This window comes from Puma concolor, chromosome B3, assembly GCF_028749965.1.
Source record: "Puma concolor isolate L17-30 chromosome B3, mPumCon1.1.hap2, whole genome shotgun sequence".
Lineage (NCBI taxonomy): Eukaryota > Metazoa > Chordata > Mammalia > Carnivora > Felidae > Puma > Puma concolor.
Window position 1 is genome coordinate 13,437,435 of NC_141672.1, and position 22,302 is coordinate 13,459,736.

The window sequence follows — 22,302 nt, forward strand, 5'->3', positions numbered from 1 at the left end:
TGAGTGTTTTTTCATGTGTCGCTTGGCCATCTGGATGTCTTCTATGGAGAAGTGTCTATTCATGTCTTTTGCCCATTTCTTCACTGGATTATTTTTTTTGGGGGGGGTGTTGAGTTTGGTGAGTTCTGTATAAATTTTGGATACTAACTCTTTATCTGATAACGTCATTTGCAAGTATCTTCTCCCATTCTGTCAGTTGCCTTTTAATTTTGCTTATTGTTTCCTTCACTGTGCAGAAGCTTTTTATTTTGATGAAGAAGCATCTGTAGTTTTTAGAAGCTTCCCAGGTGATTCTACTCTGCACTCTGGCTTGAGAACCAGCGAATTAGAAGGGAATCAAAGTAGAGATTAAAAAATAAAAAAGGATTTCTATAACTGATCAAGAAGTGAAATTTTTAGATAGATCTTTCTTGTCTATTATTTTCTGTCTCCATCTCCAATGTGTTCTCTGTACGGTATTTATTACAACTTAGAATTCAGTTACTTGGTCTAAACAAAACAAGGCTCAAGCTTCCATCCGTTTTCTTTATGTTTTACTGTGTTCTTAGCAAGGGCCTAATTATATTCTTGGCATTGACCGTTGGTACGTAGGTAGGAATGAAAGAATAAATGATTAAATGGAAGCATGCTATATTAGATTATTTTTATATTCTGTTTAAATGTAGGAAATTTGCATTGTAACTGTGACAAGGAGTTTGTCACTTGCATCTTTGAAACTAGGTTTGGTAGACCTTAAGCTGCAACCATAGTTTACAGAAGGCACAAAATATATTATTCAAATGGATAATTCATTTACTAAAACTTTAAAGACGAATAGAGTATATCAGAAGATAACTCAGCAAAGGTATTTTCTGGAGAATTGAGTTGTTATAATCTTATCTGCCTTGGAGAATCTGAATGAATGATTTTGGCTAAGTTTCTACCAAATTACTTCATGTTTTAGAGGTCTTGCAACAATTGTGTATCTGTTGTGTGTTAGGTCCTAGGGGTACAAAAAGATTGATGGCCTGAAAGAAGAACTTAGGGGCTATATTGGACCAGTGGGTTTATATTAGTGTGAATGTTTCAGATTATTGGCCAATGCAAAAATAGTATGCTTTGTTTCCTGTGTCGAGGAGGAAAATTGATATTCTAGTTGACAGAGCCGGACTTTCACACCCATCCTCCACGGTGACAATTATGCCACCACACACAGCAGAACTTTCATGTAGAGCTAACGTCTTAGTAGAGAGTTCTTGACCCTGACAAATAGTAACGTAAGTATTTATTTGAGAACCCAAGTCTCTGTGTTGAATAATGTGGAAAAGATGAGATTTTTATTTACAGAGCCTTACATACAACTGATGTGGTGTTAGGTGATTTAATGCTCACACTCAAATCTATGAGCTTTCTGCTCTCGGTATCCCTACTGAGGGCACCGACACACGAAAGCACTTGCATGATTTCCTCCAGCCAGTAGTTGGCGAGCCAGGATTCGAACAGAAGCATTGATTCCAGGACCAGCTCTACCATATGTCACTTCCCCCCAAGAAGATATTCTCAGAGATCACCAGATCATGGTTTTCTCTAACTATGCTTTTCACTTTCAACAACGATTCAAGGAAGGCTTGGAAAGTTTTCTTTTCTTTAAAAAAGGATCCATGTTGCAAGATTAGAGATCACGTATCTTCCATGGTTTTGTGCCCATTAAAAATGCACTTTATACATGCTAATTGATTGGAATTTTATTTTATTATTTTTTAAAAGTTTATTTATTTTGGGAGAGAGAGAGCATGCACAGTGTGCACGAGCTGGGGAGAGGCACAGAGAGAGAGCGACAGAGAGAATTCTAAGCAAGTCCTGTGCTGTCAGCTCAGAGCCTGACGCCATCCTCAGTCCCACAAACTGAGATCACGACCTGAGCCGAAGTCAAGAGTTGGACACTTAACTGACTGAGCCACCCAGGTGCCCTGATTGGAATTTTAATTTTTTGGTTATAGGGACATTGAAAACCACTTTGAATAGTTTTTCACGATCTGAATTAATATCCTGGAACATAATAAATAAGTTGAATTCAGAAATGACACTGGCAAATTAGAAATAGCAAACCTTTGCCAAGTGCTGCTTTGTTTTGTGAGAGTGAGCTCTACAAGTGTGTAACACTAAGGGAAGTTTTGCCACCTTTAGGTGTTTTCATAAGTGTTGTTACATTGTGGACACAGAACCATAGTAACAAAAAAATTTTACCCATAGTTTCCTTGGTGTTTTGTAAATAATAAATAGCTGTTGTTGTTTTTTTAATGTTTATTTATTTATTTTGAGAGAGCACCAGCAGGGGAGGGGCAGCGAGAGAGGGAGAGGGAGAGTCCCAAGCAGGCTCTGCACTGTCAGCACAGAGTCTGACATGGGGCTCCATCTCACAGTTGGAAGATCACGACCTGGGCCAAACTCCGGAGTCGTGCTCTCAACCGACCGAGCCACCGAGCACCCCAAGTAACTGTATTTAATCTATTTTTTTAAATGCCAAGAACAGCAGCATTTTTTTAAATAAGAAAGAGCTCCGTTTTATATATGGCTACCAAAAAAGATTTATTAATCCATTCTTAAACTCTGATTACAAAAGCAAAAATAGTACTTTCACTTTTTTATTAGAATTCAGCATTTGTTGCCAAAATAGACAAGTTTGATCATCATTTTAGACTTTTCAAGGGGGAGTCTAACCTTGACAGTTGAGTTTATACTTTAAAGTGGTTCACTTTTCACTGCCTCGCTCTCGATTTATGTCATGACCAATTTAATTTTAAAATTTTTATTTATTTATTTATTAAATATAATTTATTGTCAAATTGGTTCCATACCACACCCAGTGCTCATCCCAATAGGTACCCTCCTCAATGCCCATCACCCACTTTCCCCTCTCCCCCACCCCCAGAAACCCTCTTAAATCCAGGTATAATTGGCATACAGTGTTACATTAGCTTCAGGTATACACCATAATGATTCAGTGATTCTGTACATTACTCTGTGTTTACCACAGTAAGTGTAGTTACCATCTGTCACATGCAGTGCTATTATAGTATTCCTGACTATATTCCCTATGCTATACTTTTCATCTCCATGACTTCTTTATTTTATAACTGGAAGTTTGTACCTCTTAATCCCCTTTATCTACTTCACCCATCCCCTCACTCACCTCCCTCCTGGCAACCACCAGTTGGTTCTCTGTATGTGAAAGTCTGTTTGTTTGTTTTGTTTTTTAGATTCCACATATGAGTATCATCATACAATATTTGTCTGTATCTTATTTCACTAAGCATGATACCCTCTGGGTCCATCCACGTTGTAGCACATGGCAAGATCTCATTCTTTTTTATGGCTGAGTAATATTCCACTGTGTGTGTGTGTGTGTGTGTGTGTGTGTGTGTGTGTGTGTGTGTGTGTGTAGACACACGTACAGATCTTTTTAATCCTGGCATGAGCAATTTTAAAATGCCGAATCCTGTTTTGAAGGAAACGCCCATGATTCAGTCGATGGCAGATACATGGAAAGGTTCTTTTTCAGTGAGTTATGTGCTGATGGTTGGGGAATACTCGGTAATTATCAAATACAAATCTCTTCATCAAGTGTCATTCAGCCATTCTGTAGCTTTGTTGGAATCCATACTCACAAAGATTTTTGTGCCTGTCTGTGCTGGGCCCCAGGGAGGTCTGTTAACCTGATGTTCTTTCTTCTCAACATGTGAACAGTAGTATTTTTCTGTTTGGATGACTTTATGTTTCTCTCCTTGATTTTTTACTCCAAGGACCTTGAAATCCACATAAGTAGGCTGGCTTGTGTTCCATCTCACGGATTACTAACTTTCTTCTTTAGTCAGTGCTACAGAAGAGCACATTTTAACTTTTTCCCCTCTGAGTCTCCTTCATTTCATTGTTTGCCTCAGGTTTTCTTTGACCTTTTCCTTATTATTTACTGCCTCCGTCTCTTTCATTAGCTTCCTTTTTGCCAACTTTCTTGGCTGGCTCTCATTCAGCATGGTAATTCAGCTCTTAACCTACACATTTATTCCTTGTAGTAATCCTTTGTCTTCAAATCTTCTAATCTGGGTAGCATCTACTGCTGTGTCTATAGTCAGAAAAAATAATGGTGATTCTCATATATGAAGCTTTTCATTATAGTTTATGTATTTTTAAAAACAATTCAAATGACTAAGTGTTTTGAAAGTGGCCTTTTTTGGTGTTTATTTCATGGACATTTTCTTTACAAAAACTGCTGAAGAATTTCATTTGTTTTCAATTTGAAATATCTTTTGGCCTCCCTGGTTTTGAAGGATCAAGTATGTAGGTTTAACTTGGCTTTTCAGAATCCGTGAAAGTGAGTACCTCATATTTACAGAATCCATGCATTTATCCTAACCATATTTTCTATCATAATTTTGTGTGTCAATAAAAAGCATCGCTTTCAAAACTTAAAATTGTACCTCTTTGCTTTTGAATTTTTGAAATATCTCCAAAGCTTTATTCTTAATTATCAAATGGCACTTTTTTGATACCTAGGTTTGCCATGCAGAACTTGAATTGGGGACTTGTTTTCAAGCAGTAAATAGCAGAATTCAGTTACAGATTCTCGAGGCACAGTACCTTCCAAGCTGTTCATCACCTCTCACTTTGAGTAAGTATATCTGTGGTTCAAAGTGAAATCTTCAGAAAATATTAGTCAAAGCTAGTTTTTCCTATATTTCTTAACAATGGAAATTAAAATCATACTTTTGTTATTTAACTTAAATACTTACCTTTTAACTTAAAATTACTTTATTGGATTTCAGATTTTAGCCATGTGTCTACTCTACTCCATAGTCTCTTAGATTTTTATCCATTTGATGCTATTCCTTATTTGGGTCATTAGTTTATATAGGTTGAGTGTCCAGAGGACTGTCAGATATATTTCACCAGCCTAGATAATTTATCTTTTCTCTAGGTCTATGCCCATTGTTGAGTATTCTGTTAACTAGAAACTTAATTCAAAAAACCCCCAGAAAATATCATACATAAACCTTGAAACACTTTTCCTTCCCTGTGCCTTTGGGCACCAGAAGGGGCTCTGATGTTTTGGTTGCGTAGGCCTGGTTTATATGGCTGTTCCTAGAGCTGGAGGTGTGAAGTCAGTCCTCCCTAAGGGCTAAGAGTGGGGTAAAAGTGCTCCTTCATTCGGCTACAAGAAGAGAAGATCCCTGCAGGTGGGCAAAAAGCAGTGGATGTCTGAAAATAAACGCACGCGACCATTCAGCTCAGGAAGTTAAGAAAAAAACAGCAAATACAAAGGAAAGTAGAGGTAAGGAATTAAAGGTAAAGCCAAAGTTGATAGATACGGAGACAACAGCAAAAGACATAATCAATAAAGCCAAAAACTTTTTCTTTGAAAAGGTCAGTAAAATAGACAAACCTACAGTAAATTGGATCGAGCAAAAAATAAAGAAAACAGGCACAAGGAAGAAGATAACATTTCAAATTTGAAGGTGGTTCAATAATAAATAAGACAACGCCATTTATAACTATATCAATTCATTTGAACATCTCTGTAAAATAATTGATTTTTGGAGAAGAAAATTGTTGAAATTCACTGCAAAAGAGGGAGAGCATCTGAATAAAATGATAACCATGTGTAGGTAGTTAAAGAATTTCCTCTAATAAAAGCACCAGGCCAAGATGATTTTACTGGTGGATTCCACCAAACTTTCAGGGAACATTTAATTCCTATTTTATATAAGCTGTTCCAAAGCATGAGAAACGATGGAAAAAGTAACTTTATGAGGTTAGCATATTCTCAATATCAAAACAGAAAGGATAGTGCACACAAAAAATAGCTATAGACTGTTACCACTTATGTAGATAGATGGAAAAATCATAAAATAAAAATAAGCAAGTAAAATCTAATGTGGTATTAAAAGAATAAATTACCAGGGCTACATAGGGTTAATTTTCTAGGAAATAAGGACATCAGTAGAAATCCACAGATGGAATTTATTTATGACATTAATAGGGTCTTTCTTTGATCAAAACTGCTATCAGGATTATCATAATCTCCATGTTGGAAATCTGATGGTCCGTCTAGGTCCTCACTTGGCAGCTCCCTTTTTTCTGGAAGTTCCCTCCTCACTCTCTTGCTGCCCTGGCCACCTCAGCTGTATCCCATGACTACTCAAACTAGTCAGACTGCCCTCTCTGCCTGAGCTGTAGGGACCACGTGTCAGTGAGACGGGGGAGACGGGGGAGTATGCTTAGGGGAAAAGTTATATAAACCTGAATTTTACCCAGTGCAGTTCCCATCTGTAAAAGCTGACTCTCCTCCAATTTCTTCCTGCTTTTGGTCAAACTTTAATGGCTTGTGCACTTGTTTTTTATATTTTTTTCCCCAGAATTTATAATTTTAATCTATGGGAAGGTTAGTTTCTACAACTATTCTGCCATTACTGGAAGCTCTCTATCTCCATTTATTTAAAGAGTAAATTTTCTCTAGTGGGTGTGTGTTTAACCTCAGGAGTCTCGAGCAAAGAATTTTATCTGTGTAAAACCGTGAACTAAATTCCTCCAGCTGTCCAAAGAGTTGGCCCCTCTCTTTTGTATAATACTTTTCAGTGTGTGCTGCCCTATTGCTGACTGTCATGTATGCCTCCAGTTTCCAGTCTTTAATGGCATTCAGGTAGAGAAAGATTAGATTCATTGGAGGTTGCTGTAGTTTTTTGTAAAGCGTGATGAGAACTATAAAGTTTACTAGAGATGTTTTCCGTTATGCCAAGAGCTCGTCAGATCTTTTTTTTTTTTCGTCAGATCTTGAGAAGCGGCTTATCTGTATTTTCACACCAAATATAACATATAGATATGTATCTTTTATGACATTTAAAATAAAATTTTACATATCAAAATTTCTTATTGTTTAGGTTTTTTTGTGAAGGTGGCAATGTTTAGTTCAGGAGAGTTGATTTATAAGAAGAAGACACGCTTACTGAAGGCCTCCAGTGGCAGAGTAAAGTGGGGAGAAACTATGATTTTTCCACTCAGACAGAATGAAAAAGAAATTATTTTTCTCATTAAGCTTTACAGTCGGAGCTCTGTAAGAAGACGACACTTTGTGGGGCAGGTTAGTAGGGATTTTTTATCTTGAATTCTTTGCTTGCACTTTTGTATGCTCAAAGCAGTTAGTCATCAAAGGGAATACGGGATAAAATTGAAGTTGAATAGAGTAAAATTCTTCAGCATCATAAAATTTAATGTTGCCACAAAAATGAAATCTTGTCACACTTTGCTTTAATACAAATAGTTGGAATTTCTGAGCAATCAGGCTTCTTATCTTGAAATAAGTCTATTTCTGAGCTTCTCAGCTGTAAACACTATAAGAAAGGTCAGTTTTTCAGTACTGTTGAGTTTGACGCTAAATATTTAAATCAAATTTTGTAAGGCTGGAGATATCCAACTTTCTTCTTTCTGTGTCCTGTTCGATTTAATGTTTAACTCTGTATGCTATTAACTGAATAATGTTAGATTTGAATTTGAAATTTGAATGTTAGATTTGAATTTGAAAACATTAGTGTTAGCAGTGGTTGTGGTGGTATTTAGATAGTTAGTATTGGTGTCTAGATTAATCTATTTAAAAATTTTTAGTCATCTGTGTAAGACAACAGAACACTTGCTTACTTGCCAATCCTATAGGGACTTGTTTCCTTTGTAGTTTCCAAAAGTAGCTCATTATCTTTTATCTTAATTATGATTGTTTGGCTTGAATTTAAATTCCAAAATCTACATTACTGGTTTAAAGGCTTCTGTCTGCTTGATAACAAGATGTTATTAGCAGCCTATGTGAAATCCTTAAATTATATGTGAATTTTCAAAGATTGATAATAACTTTTTGACCCACTTCTTCATGTGTTTTACCTAAAACATTTATTTAAAAAATTAAAGTTTTGTTGTTCTTCATTTATTCCTATTTGGGAAAGAGTTTGGACTCAAAAACTCATATAGGTAGCATACTTTTCAAAGCCGTGAGGCCCATGAAGTTGATTCAGTTAAGGCTTCCTATCTCACTAAGCCTCAGCGATCATGTAGGAATGGAATGGGAGATTTCAGGTGATTTTCAGCATAACGTTTTTGGTGATTCCATTTTCTTGGTTGAGAGTCCAGTTAAGAATAATAATTCTGGAAGGGTTCTGGCTGTCCATCTGTTCCCTCTGGCTTCTCTGGTGTCCTTAGTAGCCATCATGATGGGGTAGCCAAATGTGGACTCAAGGTCTCCCCACCCTTACATCAGCCAGAGCATGCTGGCATTATCTGATTCATATCATATATTAAGGTTCTTTGTAAGATTTTATATGAAGGTAAAGTTCTTCAGATCAGGAAATTAAGGGGGAAAGGTTGAAAATCAGTGGTCTGCTCCAGTTTCTTTATTTAAAAGAATTAGAAACTCCGTCTCACAGAAGTTAATTCCAAAGTAGCAGCACTTGGTAGTGCTAAAGCTGAGGTGAGAATTCAGGCTTTGGGTTCCTTGCCCACCTTGCCTCTGTGGTATGTAACCAGTGTGATGTCTTACATTTGCATAATGCTTTGCAATTTTCTCAAATTCATTCATGTCTATTACCTAAAGTTAGTTTAGATTTCAATTAAAATCACAGCTTTATCTAATGTAAAAGGTGCTTAAAATGGACATTTCTTACCAATCTAACTTAAATCATGATTAGTCTCCGTTAATCCTCACAGAAGTGTTTCAAATGATCAGGATCAATTGTAAGTTGAGCTCCTAGGCTTATTGAATAACAAAAGATACTAATTACTGTTTTGGGAGAAATGATTTTTATAATCTTTCATGTTGAATTTTTAAATTGGATTGATTCATATAAAACAGTCTGCAGGGTGACTAGGTTAAGTATTTTAACATTTACGTTTCAAATAGAAATCAAACAAAATTTTGGAAAAATGGAAAGATGTTTAATTGAAAGTACGTGAACCAAACTTCCACTCGTCTTTCATCCATAAGAGTTCTTAGCAGTTTGAATTCAGACTCTGTTAAATGGTTGTGCTGTTCCTTTCTAGATTTGGATAAGCGAAGACAGTAATAACACTGAAGCAGTGAATCAGTGGAAAGAAACCATTACAAATCCAGAAAAGGTTGTTATCAAGTGGCACAGATTAAATCCATCTTGAAGACTTCACACATTAATTTGATGAAGAATTTGACATTCTTTTAGAAGACTTAGGATTTCAATTTGCTACCAATGAAAAGAGACAAATCAATACATTTGTCAATTTATTTATGGAGGTCATAATTGTAATGTGTAATGGATCTTATAGAAAATTAAATTTGATTAAAGAAAATGGGATGACTTATATCTGATATCCAAAATAGAGGGGATGTTTTAAAACTATGCCAAAATAGACAGTGAAATAAAGAGTAGTATTTCTGGGACAACTAAATAAATTATAAAATCAATGAGAATTTCAACCATAGGTGGTGATTGCTATCTTACATTTACGGGTTTTTTGAAAGCTTTCCCTAGATATTTAAAATCTAGTATATCAAGTCTCTGTTAGTACTGTTAGACACGTAGAAGACTTTACTACTGACTGTTTCAGTGCCAGTCATTCTTGATTAGATCTTGACTCCACTGCTTACCTCTTGCTACCTCTCTTCTCTCAGAAAACAACTATGAATCATCGAACCACTTCAGCTCTTAGGTATTCGGGGAAGAGTTGTGCCCTAGGTTTCTTACTTCTTACCCATAAGGCGTCACATTGCCACTGTATAAATTATTTATCTCCGAGAAACTTCAAATATAGAACGCTATGTTTTGGCAAGAATAAACGAAAACACCAGAAGGTTGAAGTTTAATTGGAAACCTTGTGTGTACACATTTTGCTGTGTTTTCCTCCCTCAAATATTTTGCCTTTTGTTTTAATTGGAGTTGGAATAAGATTATCCTCCATATAGCTCCTCCTAATTAGCAGAACTAAATGAGCTTAATTAGCAAGTTCAGTATTTTATGATAATTATTTCCCTTTTTTTAGTGTTTATATATATCTCTATAGATATAGAGATATAGAGATATATATATGAACTACTCGTCCTATAATCCACAGTGCTATTTTCCCATGTTTTTTAAGAAACTGTACGTGATAGCATTATATAGCACATATTTTCTATTGCAGTTTCTCTCAGGAACTCACTAGAAGTCAGTATGTGGGCCTAATTTCAGGTTAGTCAGCTATGCAAACTATGCCCCAAAAGAATAGCTGCTTGGAGAAACAGATAATGCCTTCCTTGATCTTGGCAAGTCTGACTTTAGTTTTGCTAATGAGTAGACCAACTGCTCTGTGGTCATGGTCTTCCATTTTTCTTTCTCTCTTACCTTGTGCACACATGCCAGGAGGTAGATGGTGATATTTTAGACCAGAAGATACTTTGGTATAGCTTTAGAATACCCTCTTCATTCTAGTTTTTATGTTCTGTATGTCTCATTAAGATTTTCTCAAGTAAACCCTTAATTCCTTTTTTCCTAGGTATCATCTCCACAAGCTACAAAATATGCCTAATTTACATGTTCTTTGCTTCTATTCCCTAGAGTTTATGTTATACTGGTGGTGTTGACAGTGTGCATTTGGAAATAATTTTCTGAGATTTGTGAACAATGAAATATTGGTCAGTACTCAGGTGAACTTTCAAGAGAAATCACCTTGACTGTAGTGTTTTACATCTTTGAGACAAATGACTTTATTTTTTTAGAGCAGTTTTAGGTTCACTGCAAAATTGACAGGAAGGTACAGAGAGTTCCCAGGTACCCCTGACCCCCACATACACACACCTTGCTCATCATCAACATAGCCCACCAGAATGATACATTTGCTAAAATCAGTGAACCTACATTGGCATAGTGTTATCACCCAAATTTAGGGTTCGCTCCTGGTATTGTCCGTTCTGTGAGTTTTGACAAGTGCAGAAGGTCGTATAGTCACCACTGTAGTATCATACAGAGTAGCCTCACTGCCTTAAAAATCCTCTGCAAATACACCTATTTTAATAGCCACCAAATAGGTATTTTGGCTTTTGGACAATAAATAACAGACTTTATTGGTTTTTTTTTTAATCTAGACTTTAATTTGAGCAGTTTTTTGTGTTCTATTAATGCTTCCAATTCCTAAATTTGTTATATGTAGTCATGTATTTAACTCAATTTAAATTATTTAATGTTTAATGTTTTTGCAATACGTATACCATGTATAATTTCAGAGAAAGTGTGATTTTTTTGGTTTCTTGCATGTCTTAGAATCATAGGTAAATAAAAAAAATTTAAAAAAAATCTTTTCACTTAAAAGACCTTTCAGTTAGAGTAGTATTGACACAACTAAGTTCCCAAATATTTTAATTAGTTTTAGTTAAGCCTTTTTCTGGTGCGAGAGGTACCGAATACAGATGATATTCTGGTTGTCTTTGAAGCTTTACATGAAATATGAAAAGAAACACACTTTTTTGTTAATAGCTACTCAAATTATGAGAAAAAACATTAGCTGGTAATAAAAACATGAGATAGTAAGCAAAAATCACTTGTCTTTGTTTTTACTCGGGTATTTCTTGACCTTTACCCACTTATCACAAGGACAAGGGAATCAAAATGGTGCTAGATGACCAGAGAAAGCCATGGAAGGGTTCACACTGATAGCTGATAGTTTATACAATGCTAATCCCTAACTCTGTGCTTATTTATGTATAAGCTTTCAGATTGATACAATTAGGTAGCTACAGCCCATGTCAAAATACAACATTCAGCTTTCATTTGGTTTTGCATGACTTTTTCTTTTAGCAGACCTCCTAGGGAAATTATCACTGAAGTATATCAGTTCCAGCATTTACCAGACCGTTAAGAAGAAACCAATGGCATTTTGAACATATGTAATTGTGAGCTGAAAATAAGCTAAAGTGAACTTCTGCTTAAATATAGTTATGTGAATTTCTGATACTATTGTACTGAAACCATATTTCCCAAAATTTCCCCCCAAATTGTTACTGTTTGTTTAATAAAATAATTGTTTATTTTTGAAGGATTTTAGAAATTTTCAGTAAATTTCACTATTTTATATCATGACGGCAGTATTTCAAAGGATACGTTATTTCCTTTTGGTATTTGATGGGGTATATTGAGGGAAGTACCAGATGAAATATCTCTCTGTATACTGTATTAGGGTTTTTTCAGAGAAACAGAGCCAACAAGGTGTATATATACATTTTTAAAAATATATATTTTTTTAATTATGAGAAGTTGGCTCATGTATTATGGAAGCTAAGAAATCCCACGATCTGTCATACAGGCTGGAGACCCAAAAAGGCCAACAGCATAATTCAGTCTGAACCTGAAGGCTTGGGAACCAGTGGAATCAATGGTATGAATCCCAGTATGAGGGCAGGAGAATATGAGATGCTCAGCAGTGAGGCAGGAAAAAAGGGATCAATTGCTTCTTCATCTCCCTTTATTTTATTCAGGTTCTCAGCAGACCAAAAGATGCCCACCCACATTGGGCAGGGAAATTTTCCCAGCCCAGTGATGCAAATGCTAATCCTGTCCAGAAGCATCCTCTCAGACACACCTAGATATAACATGTAATCTGGGCACCCCTGGCCAGTCAGGTTGACACATAAAATTAACAGACATCTACTTGTGTTCTCTTGGTGGGTCAGCTGAAATTACTGTTCAACAATTTCAAATGCTTGAAGTTTTGGCTGAAACATTGAGTTGAGGAAAGAATTATGAAAAGTGAGTGTATATGAAGTACCATGTCCATTTTGAAATAGAGGTTTAATATTTTAAAAGATATTAAAAGAGTTAGTGTTACCCTCCAGAATTGGGTATTTTTTGGGTAAATTGTCTGAAGATGAATGCTGCCTGCATTTTTAGTCCTTTCCTGGTGGGATTTCTTTAACTTGGCAATTACTGATTTTTAAATTTTTTTCATGTATGGAAGATCTGATGTCTAAAATAACTATTTTATTAGTTAAAACTGGTAAGTAAATTAAATTATATAATGATAACTATATTAACTATCTAACTATATTAAGCCATAGGACTCTGATAACAGCAGCAGATGTCCAGAAAGTTCCGTATGTCTTCTCGGATGACTGAAAGGTATCTGATTCCATACTGAGCTAAATCACTGAGTAAGATAGATGATGATGTTTATTTAGTATTGATTTTCATATTGTCGTGCCATGGAATTTGTTTTCTGAGTCACCATTCTTTAGTTTCTGAGGCAGGAGGATGATAAAAAAATATCTGCCCTTCATGATAGGACTAGATTTATTTAAAAAAAAATTTTTTTAACGTTTATTTATTTTTGAGACAGAGAGAGACAGAGCATGAACGGGGGAGGGGCAGAGAGAGAGAGGGAGACACAGAATCTGAAGCAGGCTCCAGGCTCTGAGCCATCAGCCCAGAGCCCAACGCGGGGCTCGAACTCATGGACCGCGAGATCGTGACCTCAGCTGAAGTCGGACCCTTAACCGACTGAGCCACCCAGGCGTCCCAGGACTAGATTTATTTTAACAGATTTTGTTGACTGTGACTCTTGCTGTCTTTTAATTTAATTTCTCAGTCTTTAGTATTTCTTGATTATACAGTATATGGAGACTTGATCTTGAAACAACTAAATTTTTAAATGAGCCATTTTGTGTACTTCATAATTGTAAAAATGTCTATATGTTACCTTTTGCAAAGAACTGTTGTAGGTGCTTTTAGGGATAGAGGTGGCTAAGCCATCACTCTTTACTCTGGGGTTTTATATTTTAGTAGGGGAATAAAATAGCATAAAGCAGAATTGTAGTAAAAAGCAGGATTAGAGGTATGGTCAAAATGCTTTAGGGGCTCAAATAAAGAAAATCAAATCAGCTGAAGGAATTAGGAGCATCTCTGATTTTTTTTTTTTCTTTTTTTTAACACACATAGCCCCCACACACAACATGGGGCTTGAACTCACAACCCTGAGATCAAGAGTCACATGCTCCACATGCTAAGCCAGCCAGGTGCCCTTCTCCCTCCTGGAAACCATGTCTTCCCTTAGTTTTCATGTTATTATGCTCTGTTTGCTGTCTTATTAGCCTTCTAGCCTTTTCTTTCTTCTCCGTTGGCTCGTCTTTGTGCACTTTAAACACTGGGACTTCTTTAGGACTCAGTCCTAGACCATTTTCTCTTCTCACTCCACTTTGCCCCTCAGGGCAGTCTCTTCTATTTTCATGGCTTCAACTGCTATTTACTGGCCAAAGGCTGCCAAATATAAATTAAAAAAAATTTTTGAACGAGAGAGAGAGAATCCCAAGCAGTCTTTATGCTCAGTGTGCGCTCCATCCCACAACCCTGGGATCGTGACCTGAGCCGAAACCAATAGTCGAGCACTTAACTGACTGCACCCCAAGGCCAAATTTATATCTCTACCCTAGTTTGCTAATGAGCTCCACTATCATTTGGCTGATACGGACATCCTGTCTCGAACATATCCCAAGCGAAACTTTGGATTTCCCATTCTCCCACAATCTGGCCTGCACTGTTCTTAATAAAAGGAGCCTGGAGCCACCTTGGAGTTTCTCTGTCTTTCATTTCCCGCACTCAAATCAGTCACCCTAGTCGGTAGCATACGTGCTACGGAGATCTTGAATCCACCTGCTTTTCCGTCCCGACTGTAAATTCCCTAGTCAAAGCCAGCATCACCTCCCACCTGTAAGTTCTATTCTCACCCCCTAATTGGTTTCCTGCCTCCCTCTGTTTTCCCTCCAAACCATTCTCCACGCAGTGGCCAGGGTGATAATTTTTTAAATACAGATATGATTGTCACTCCTTAGTTCCTATTGCTTTTGGTGTGAAGTCCAAAATGTTTAAGTCTACAAGGCCCTGCATTATCTGAGCTCTGCCTTTGACTCCAGCCCCATCTTTCCCACTGATCTCCTTTCAGTTCTTGGAAGGCAATACGCCCCTCGCTTCTTCAGCATCTTCACACATGCCATTTCATCTAAGTGTAGTAGTCGTCCTTTTCACCCTTCCCTTTGCTAAATCCCTTGTTTAGGTGCTCACTTAAATATCTGTTCCTCAGACGTCTTTGCCTTCTCATCTTAGGCAATGTTAGAGGCTATTTTCAGATGTAATTTTCCTTTATTGATTTTATCATAATTGTCATTAAATAATTACATGATTTTTGTTCAATGTATCTTCTACCCTGCAGTTTTCATGAAAGTTTTCATGTTTACTGCTGCATTCCTGAGGCCAGCATCGTACCTGGCACATAGGAAGTACATATCTGTTTACTCATCCACTTAACTGATAGGCAGTGGTCTGAGTGTTTGGGATACAGCAGTGGACAAACAGAAGAAAAATGAATGAACACATTGAGTCATGTCTTATTGCACAATAGAGTGGGCTTAAAGACTAATATCATCTTGTGGAGAGAGATAATGCTGGATTATTTAGCAAATTTACTTTTAAAATTCATTGACGCATTTCTTAATTATAGAAAAGAGGAACATGATAGCCTCACACTATGAGTTCTGGCCTAGGAAAAAAAATTCTGAAATTCTCAGCAGTGTTTAAAACCTATGATTCTATTCAGTAACACTTAATTCTAAATTTTGTAGATTGCTGAGATAGTAATCACATTTTACCTTATTATTGCATGACAACAGCTTCATGTATATCATTACCAAGCACAAAAAGTATATTAATTTATCTAAAACATTTGTTTTTTTGCAGTTAAGTTTGCTTCCTGTATAAAATAGGAAGGTTACTTAGATTGTATCCAGCTTTGAACATTTCCTGTAAGATGTAAATAACCTCTGGGGCGCCTGGGTGGCACAGTCGGTTAAGCGTCCGACTTCAGCCAGGTCACGATCTCGCGGTCCGTGAGTTCGAGCCCCGCGTCAGGCTCTGGGCTGATGGCTCGGAGCCTGGAGCCTGTTTCCGATTCTGTGTCTCCCTCTCTCTCTGCCCCTCCCCCGTTCATGCTCTGTCTCTCTCTGTCCCAAAAATAAATAAAAAACGTTGAAAAAAGATGTAAATATCCTCTTTAAATTAGCAGCCCAAACAGGATCCATATGACTTCCGTAGAATAGGTGAGTAGAAGATTGGTTTGTTGACAGTTCTAGTCCTGGAGGATAGAATGAGAGATTTGGAGGCCTACTGTGTTAGAATTTAGGGAAGAGACTCAAGCAAGATGCTGTCTGAGAAGCAAGCTTAACCCCGTGTATGTCTCAGTGGTAAGGACGTGTCCTCAACAGGTAATGAGTCTGGAGATGAGGAAGGTGGGGAGGATTGCTGAGGAATGTTTTCTTATTCATAATGGAAAAGGAGCCCCAGGAAGGAGGACTGACAGTCACCAGAAGGAAGAGAGGCCTCGAGGAGGAAGGAAAGCCTGTGGAGAGCAGTGAAGGATAGAGGTGGGAAGGTAAGGATGTGGTTATATGAGGTGCCTATATATGCTTCCTGATACTGTATCTTCTTTCTTTTTATAGAAGACACTTGTAACTCAGATTCCCTTCAGTATACAGAATTCTTACACTGTCCCTTCCTCTCCTCCTTTCCTCCATCCTGTTCCTGCCCCTCATTCCTCCCTCTCTTCCCCTCCCTGCCATTTACCAAAACCCGTGCTCAGTTTTCACTTTCTAGAAAATCTGAAAATGAGTTTGGCCTAAGATAGTAAAGTCATTGACTCTGACTTCTAGTAGAGTCTTCCAGGGTAAATGCCCATCATCCTGGTACACAGGGATATTTATTCAACAAATAACTATTGAGTAACTACATTGTGCCACTCATTTTAGGTGCTGGGAATACACCCAATACACAACACCTCCACTCCCACCACCGAGCTTATATTCAAGCAGATGTATCAGAACATACAGAATATTTCCATATAGAATTTGATGGATTTCATGCAACGGGCAAGCAAATAGAAGATCAGAAAATCTGTTCCTGGTCTTTCCTTCTGTATGACTGCTTCATATACTAATCGTCCTAATTTAAATTCCTTCTGTCTTAGTTTATTTCAAATACTCATGTTCATAATATATTGATGAGTTACTATGCAGGGTTTTTTACAAAAGTACATTTTTTAAAATATTTATTTTTGAGACAGCGCAAGCGGGGGAGGGACAGAAAGGGGGGAGAGAGGATCTGAAGCAGGCTTTGCGCTGTCAGGCTGACCGCAGCAAGCTCGATGTGGGGGCTCGAACTCACAAACTGCGAGATCGTGACCTGAGCCAAAGTCGGACGCTCAACCAACTTGAGTCACCCAGGTACCCCTAAAAAAATACATTTTAAAATGCTATTTTCCTTAAGTTACTCTGAGCTAAAACAGGACATACAGAGATGTCAAGTGACCGTCTGAAAAAGAAGAAACTCAGAATTCTTAACCCAGGCAAGTATTGTGATTATTTTAAGAAAAACCCACTTGTAAATAAATTTTTATCTGTGTTGCTTTTGTGTTTGGGTTTTCTTGGCTTTAAAAGACAGCAGAGATGAAGTTTATTTTCTAAATGTGATTTTGTTTTTATTGAGTTTAGACAAAAAGAGGCAACAGACATCTTTGTATTTTCTGCATTTACTTCCTGTGTGTGTGTGTATTCATATTTATAAACCTCACTGTAGTCCCATGTCAATCCTTTTCTGTGTTGTAAGGTTGGGGGTAAAAGGAAAAAAGGCAAAAGGTATCAAAAACATTTTCTTAAAATGTTAAAACTAGATTGTTTAATAACTAAGTATAGTTTCTTCTCTGGGACACTGAAAAAAGGACTTGAGTCTTTTCTAAAAACATTTCATTTCTTTTTTTCTTAAAGAAATTTTTATTGTTTTGAAGCCTATGGGCAAGGCAGCAGGAAGGGTGGACTGAGATAGTGGGCTTTTGCAGGGAAACGGTGACATCAGGGGTCCAGAAACCTGCATCAGGTGGTGGGATTTGGCTTATGGGGTGCATGTGTGTCTGTCTGTCTGTGCACTCTGCACATGTGTCCATTATCTTGTAGAATTAGAAAAACGACATCTGTTTTCTTGAAAGGAATGGGAATAGATGATTCCAACAGGACTGGGAGAGTGAGGGAAACATTATGACAGATTTGATCTACGGTCCAGTTTGTTTCTTTTCCCAGTCCAGAAAAAAATAAACTTGAGAAATAACAAAGGGAAAAGTTTTCCCTTTCCTAGTCCAGAAGAAAGTAAGTTGCAGAAACAACAAAACAGGAAAATGTTTGGAATGATGCCTCTGTTTATTTGGCTTAGAGAGTGTGGTTCCGAGAGGCAGGAGTTGCTCATTGAGTCTAGCGTTCTATTTCTGCTGTGTGGGTAATAAATAGTACATCCTATTCCTGGCTCCTTCTTGAAAGCCGAAAGAGTTAAAACGGTCGTATTTTTTTTCCCCTAATGATATTACCTGGGTATATGAAACAAAATAATGGTTTTTGGCTTTTTTTTTTCTTCCCCCACGTGCCTGAGGGTGTGACACACTTCCGTCACTAACAATGAGTCACAGTGGCAATAATTTGCACCAGCTTGTGAATCTTGAAGGAAGTCCTCTGGGTGATTTCTTGAGTTATTGAAGTCAATAGACCATGGTGAAATTCACACACATACCTAGACTTTGTAGTTTTCTGATTTTTCTTTGTGTGTGTGTGTGTGTGTGTGTGTGTGTGTGTGTGTGGTAAAATAGACATAATATTTACCATCTTAACCATTTGTAAGTGTATAGTTTATTAGTATGAAGTATATTCATATGTTCTGCAGCCATCGTCACCATCCATCTCCATAACCCTTTCCATCTTGTAAAACCCATGCTCTGTACCCTTTAAATTACTCCCATTTCTCTACCTCTCCCCCAGCGCCTGGCAACCACCTTCTACTTTCTGCCTCTAGGATTTTGACTGTTCTAGGTCTCTCATGTAAGTGGAATCCTATAGTATGTATCCTTTTGTGACTGGATTATTTTACTTAGCATAATATCCTTAAGGTTCGTCCATGTTGTAGCACATGTCAGTATTTTCTTTCTTTTTTTTTTTTTAAATATGAAATTTATTGTCAAATTGGTTTCCATACAATACCCAGTGCTCATCCCAACAGGTTCCCACCTCAATACCCATCACCCACCCTCATCAGGGGCACACGTCAGTATTTTCTTCCTTATTATGGCTGAATAATATTCTATTACATGTATATACCATACTTTGCTTATTCATTCATCCCATAGGGTATATTTGGGTTGGTTATATATTTCAGCTATTGTGCATCATGCTGATATAAACATGGGTGTGCAAATATTTCTTTGAGATTCTACTTTCAATTCTTTTGTGTATATATTGGCAAGTGGAATTGCTGGATCCTATGGTAATTCCATTTTTGATTTTTTGAGGAACCACCATACTATTTCCATAGCTGCTAAACCATTTTACGTTCCTATCAATAGGGTGGGAACAATAAAGCTTCCAATTTCTCCACATCCTTACCAACACTTGTTATTTTCTGTTTTGTTTTGTTGATCATAGCTGTCCTAATGGGTATAAGGTGATATCTCATTGTAGTTTTGATTTGCATTTCCCTGATGATCAGTGATATTGAGCATCTTTTCATGTGCTTATTGGCCATTCGTATTTCTTTTTGGAGAAATGCCTATTCAAGCCTTTTGCCCATTTTTGAATTGGGCTTTGTTTGTTTGTTTGTTTTTTATTCAGTTTTAGGAGTTTTCTATATGTTCTGGTTATTAATCCCCTACCAGATATATGGTTGGCAAATATATTCTTTCATTTTGTGGACTGCCTTTTACTATGCTGATACTGTCTTTACTGTCTTTTGATATACAAAAATTTTAAATTTTTATTAAGTCCTATTTCTCTGTTTTTACTTCTGTTGCCTGGGCCTCTGGTGTCATATCCAAGAAACATTGACAAATCCCAAGTTATGTAATTTTATCTTTAGGCAGTTCAGACATTAAAATGTAATTTATCCTTTTGAATGTTTCAAAGTCCTTATTCCTTATTAATATTATTATGTAGATATTTTTTAAGTCCTATGGCTTAATGAGGAATGTGGAAAATAAACAAGTTCATATATTTTATTTTTAAAATCAAGATGTTGGAAGGTTAATCTTTTGGACTTTGGGCCACATTTGAGAAAAATTGATTTAATTACTTTTTTCCTTTAAAAAGTAGAAAAACTTTTTTCAAGACCTTGTGTCATTGAAGTAGATAAAGACAGTAGATAAATGTGGTTGTTGCTGAAGAAGGGAGGTGGAAATAAGGGGAGACCAGCACTGCTCAGGACAGCTTCACCTGAGTGAAGTCTCTGAGTGGAGCGTCTGGGCCCTCAGCTTTACAGGGCTTGAATTTTCATTCCATCAGAACACTAATAAATTCGGGCAGTTGGCTAATGAAACTTTCCAAAGGCCAATGTACGAAGTGCAATACCAGTTTACTAATTTACAAAGGAAACCTAGTCCCTTCTGTTAACAGAAATATTTACGTCTGCCTTCACAATCGATGACGAGTTGAATTTTGGAAGCTAGATGATTGGGCGGAGAGCACGAAGTCAAAGCAAAGGGACATGGATTGTATTACCCAGGCTCTGGCATGGCCGGTCTAGCATTGTGCCCCTAACAGGAGACTGCTGAAGAGCCTTAACTTCCGATGTCTGTGTTTAACGCCTTTCTCCTGGAGGGCACAGGACTCGCACACTTCGTTCTGCCTCTTCGGCTTTCTGGTTTGCGATAGATCATTCTAATCATCCGTACCTATTCAGAGTCTCTGGCTAGGCAAGTTTTCACTCACTTGATGAGGTTTCAGCTTGCTGCTAAATTATAATCCTCTTTGATGGCGCCTCCCAGACACAGGTCCTCTGAAGTGCAGCTTTACGAATTCCCCTCACATTTTGGTAATATTTAAACGTATGTCCAAAGTCTCCAGGTTTGTAATTTCTGTTTTATTAGTAGCGTTTGAAGTATTTGACACGGTTGATTCCTCCCCACTTACAAAAACACTTTTCTTCATTTTTGAGAAACTTTTTTTTTCCCCCATGTATTCCTGCATTAGTGGGAGTAGCTGTAAGCACTCTATGAGATAGGAAGGAAAATATGGCCCTGTCATCCACAGGGTAAGGAAATTCGACGGGGTTTGTATTGTGCTTGTTTGAGAGCCTTCCTAGCGCAAGGAGGGGAAGAGAAATTGATCAATGCAGAATTCCTCTCTGGCTTGTCAACAAACATCTCCAGTCGTCATCGTCCTCGTGGGAAGCTGCATCCCAAGAATATGGCATTTTGAGATTTGGATGACTGGAGCTCACATCATACAGCTCCAATAATGATCTGTTTCCCAAAGATAACAGGGAAAACGTTGTTATGAAACACCTGACTCGTCTTTGTGTGCTTCTCACAGTCCAGCAAGATTTCCATTTTTATTACCAGGTCATTTGAAAGTGCTCAAAGTGTACCTTTGATACCATTTGTCACCTCAGTTTACTTATCTGGAAGTGACAGTGTTCTGCTGTTTTTCTGCCTGAGGAAGAAAATGATGAGAAACAGGTTTGTCACTCCAAGTATGGTGTAGAGCTGTTTTGAAAGAAATTAGTCTTATATTGGTATCATGTTTTCAAGATTGACTGAAATTCCTTTACTGTTACAGTAATTCTCTGCAAGTTTCAGAAGTAGAGTTTCCTTATTATGAGAACATTAATTCATAATATAAAACTCTAAATTTTATATTTAAAAAATATAAATTAGTGGGTTGCCCGGGTGGCTCAGTCTGTTAAGCATCTGACTTTGAAAGCTCAGGTCATGATCTCACAGTTTATGAGTTTGAGCCCCACGTCAGGCTCTGTGCTGACAGCTCAGAGCCTGGAGCCTGCTTTGGATTCTGTGTCTCCTCTCTCTGCCCATCCCCTGCTCATGCTGTGTGTCTCTCTCTCTCAAAAATAAATAAACTTTAAAATATATATATAAATTGGTTTATATGTTCATAAATTTTAAAGAAAGACTCCTTCAGTCAATGCTGCCTTTCCCGCTTCTGTGGGGTGGTGGTACTGAAAGTTATCTGCGAGCGATTTATTTTCTGCATCATTAGCCCACATGGCAGGTTGTCACCATCCACTTGGCATATTACCAAGGTGTTTGCTAGAGAAGTTACAGGTTCTTACAGCTACAGCTGCTGAGGAGTGTGCTAACTCTAAGGTTAACCTTTATGCTTGCTGTCTTTAGGATATGGCCACAATTACAGGAACCATCAGTAATGTTTTTGGAGGGGAGGAGAGTTACTATAGTGTACTTACAAAACACAGCTGAAAG

The 22,302-nt window shown here is 37.3% G+C and overlaps 1 protein-coding gene across 5 annotated transcripts in view; it reads left to right on the forward strand.

Moving 5' to 3' along the window:
- Positions 1-12,060, forward strand: part of TC2N (tandem C2 domains, nuclear) — a 45,467-nt gene extending 33,407 nt beyond the window's left edge. For all 5 annotated transcript variants that reach the window (XM_086708988.1, XM_086708987.1, XM_086708990.1 and 2 more), the window contains 3 exons: positions 4,534-4,648; positions 6,915-7,114; positions 9,058-12,060. In XM_086708988.1, the coding sequence (XP_086565114.1) occupies positions 4,534-4,648; positions 6,915-7,114; positions 9,058-9,168 (426 nt within the window). In that variant the 3' untranslated portion in view covers positions 9,169-12,060. The remainder of the gene's footprint in view (positions 1-4,533; positions 4,649-6,914; positions 7,115-9,057) is intronic.
- Positions 12,061-22,302: the final 10,242 nt, after the last annotated feature.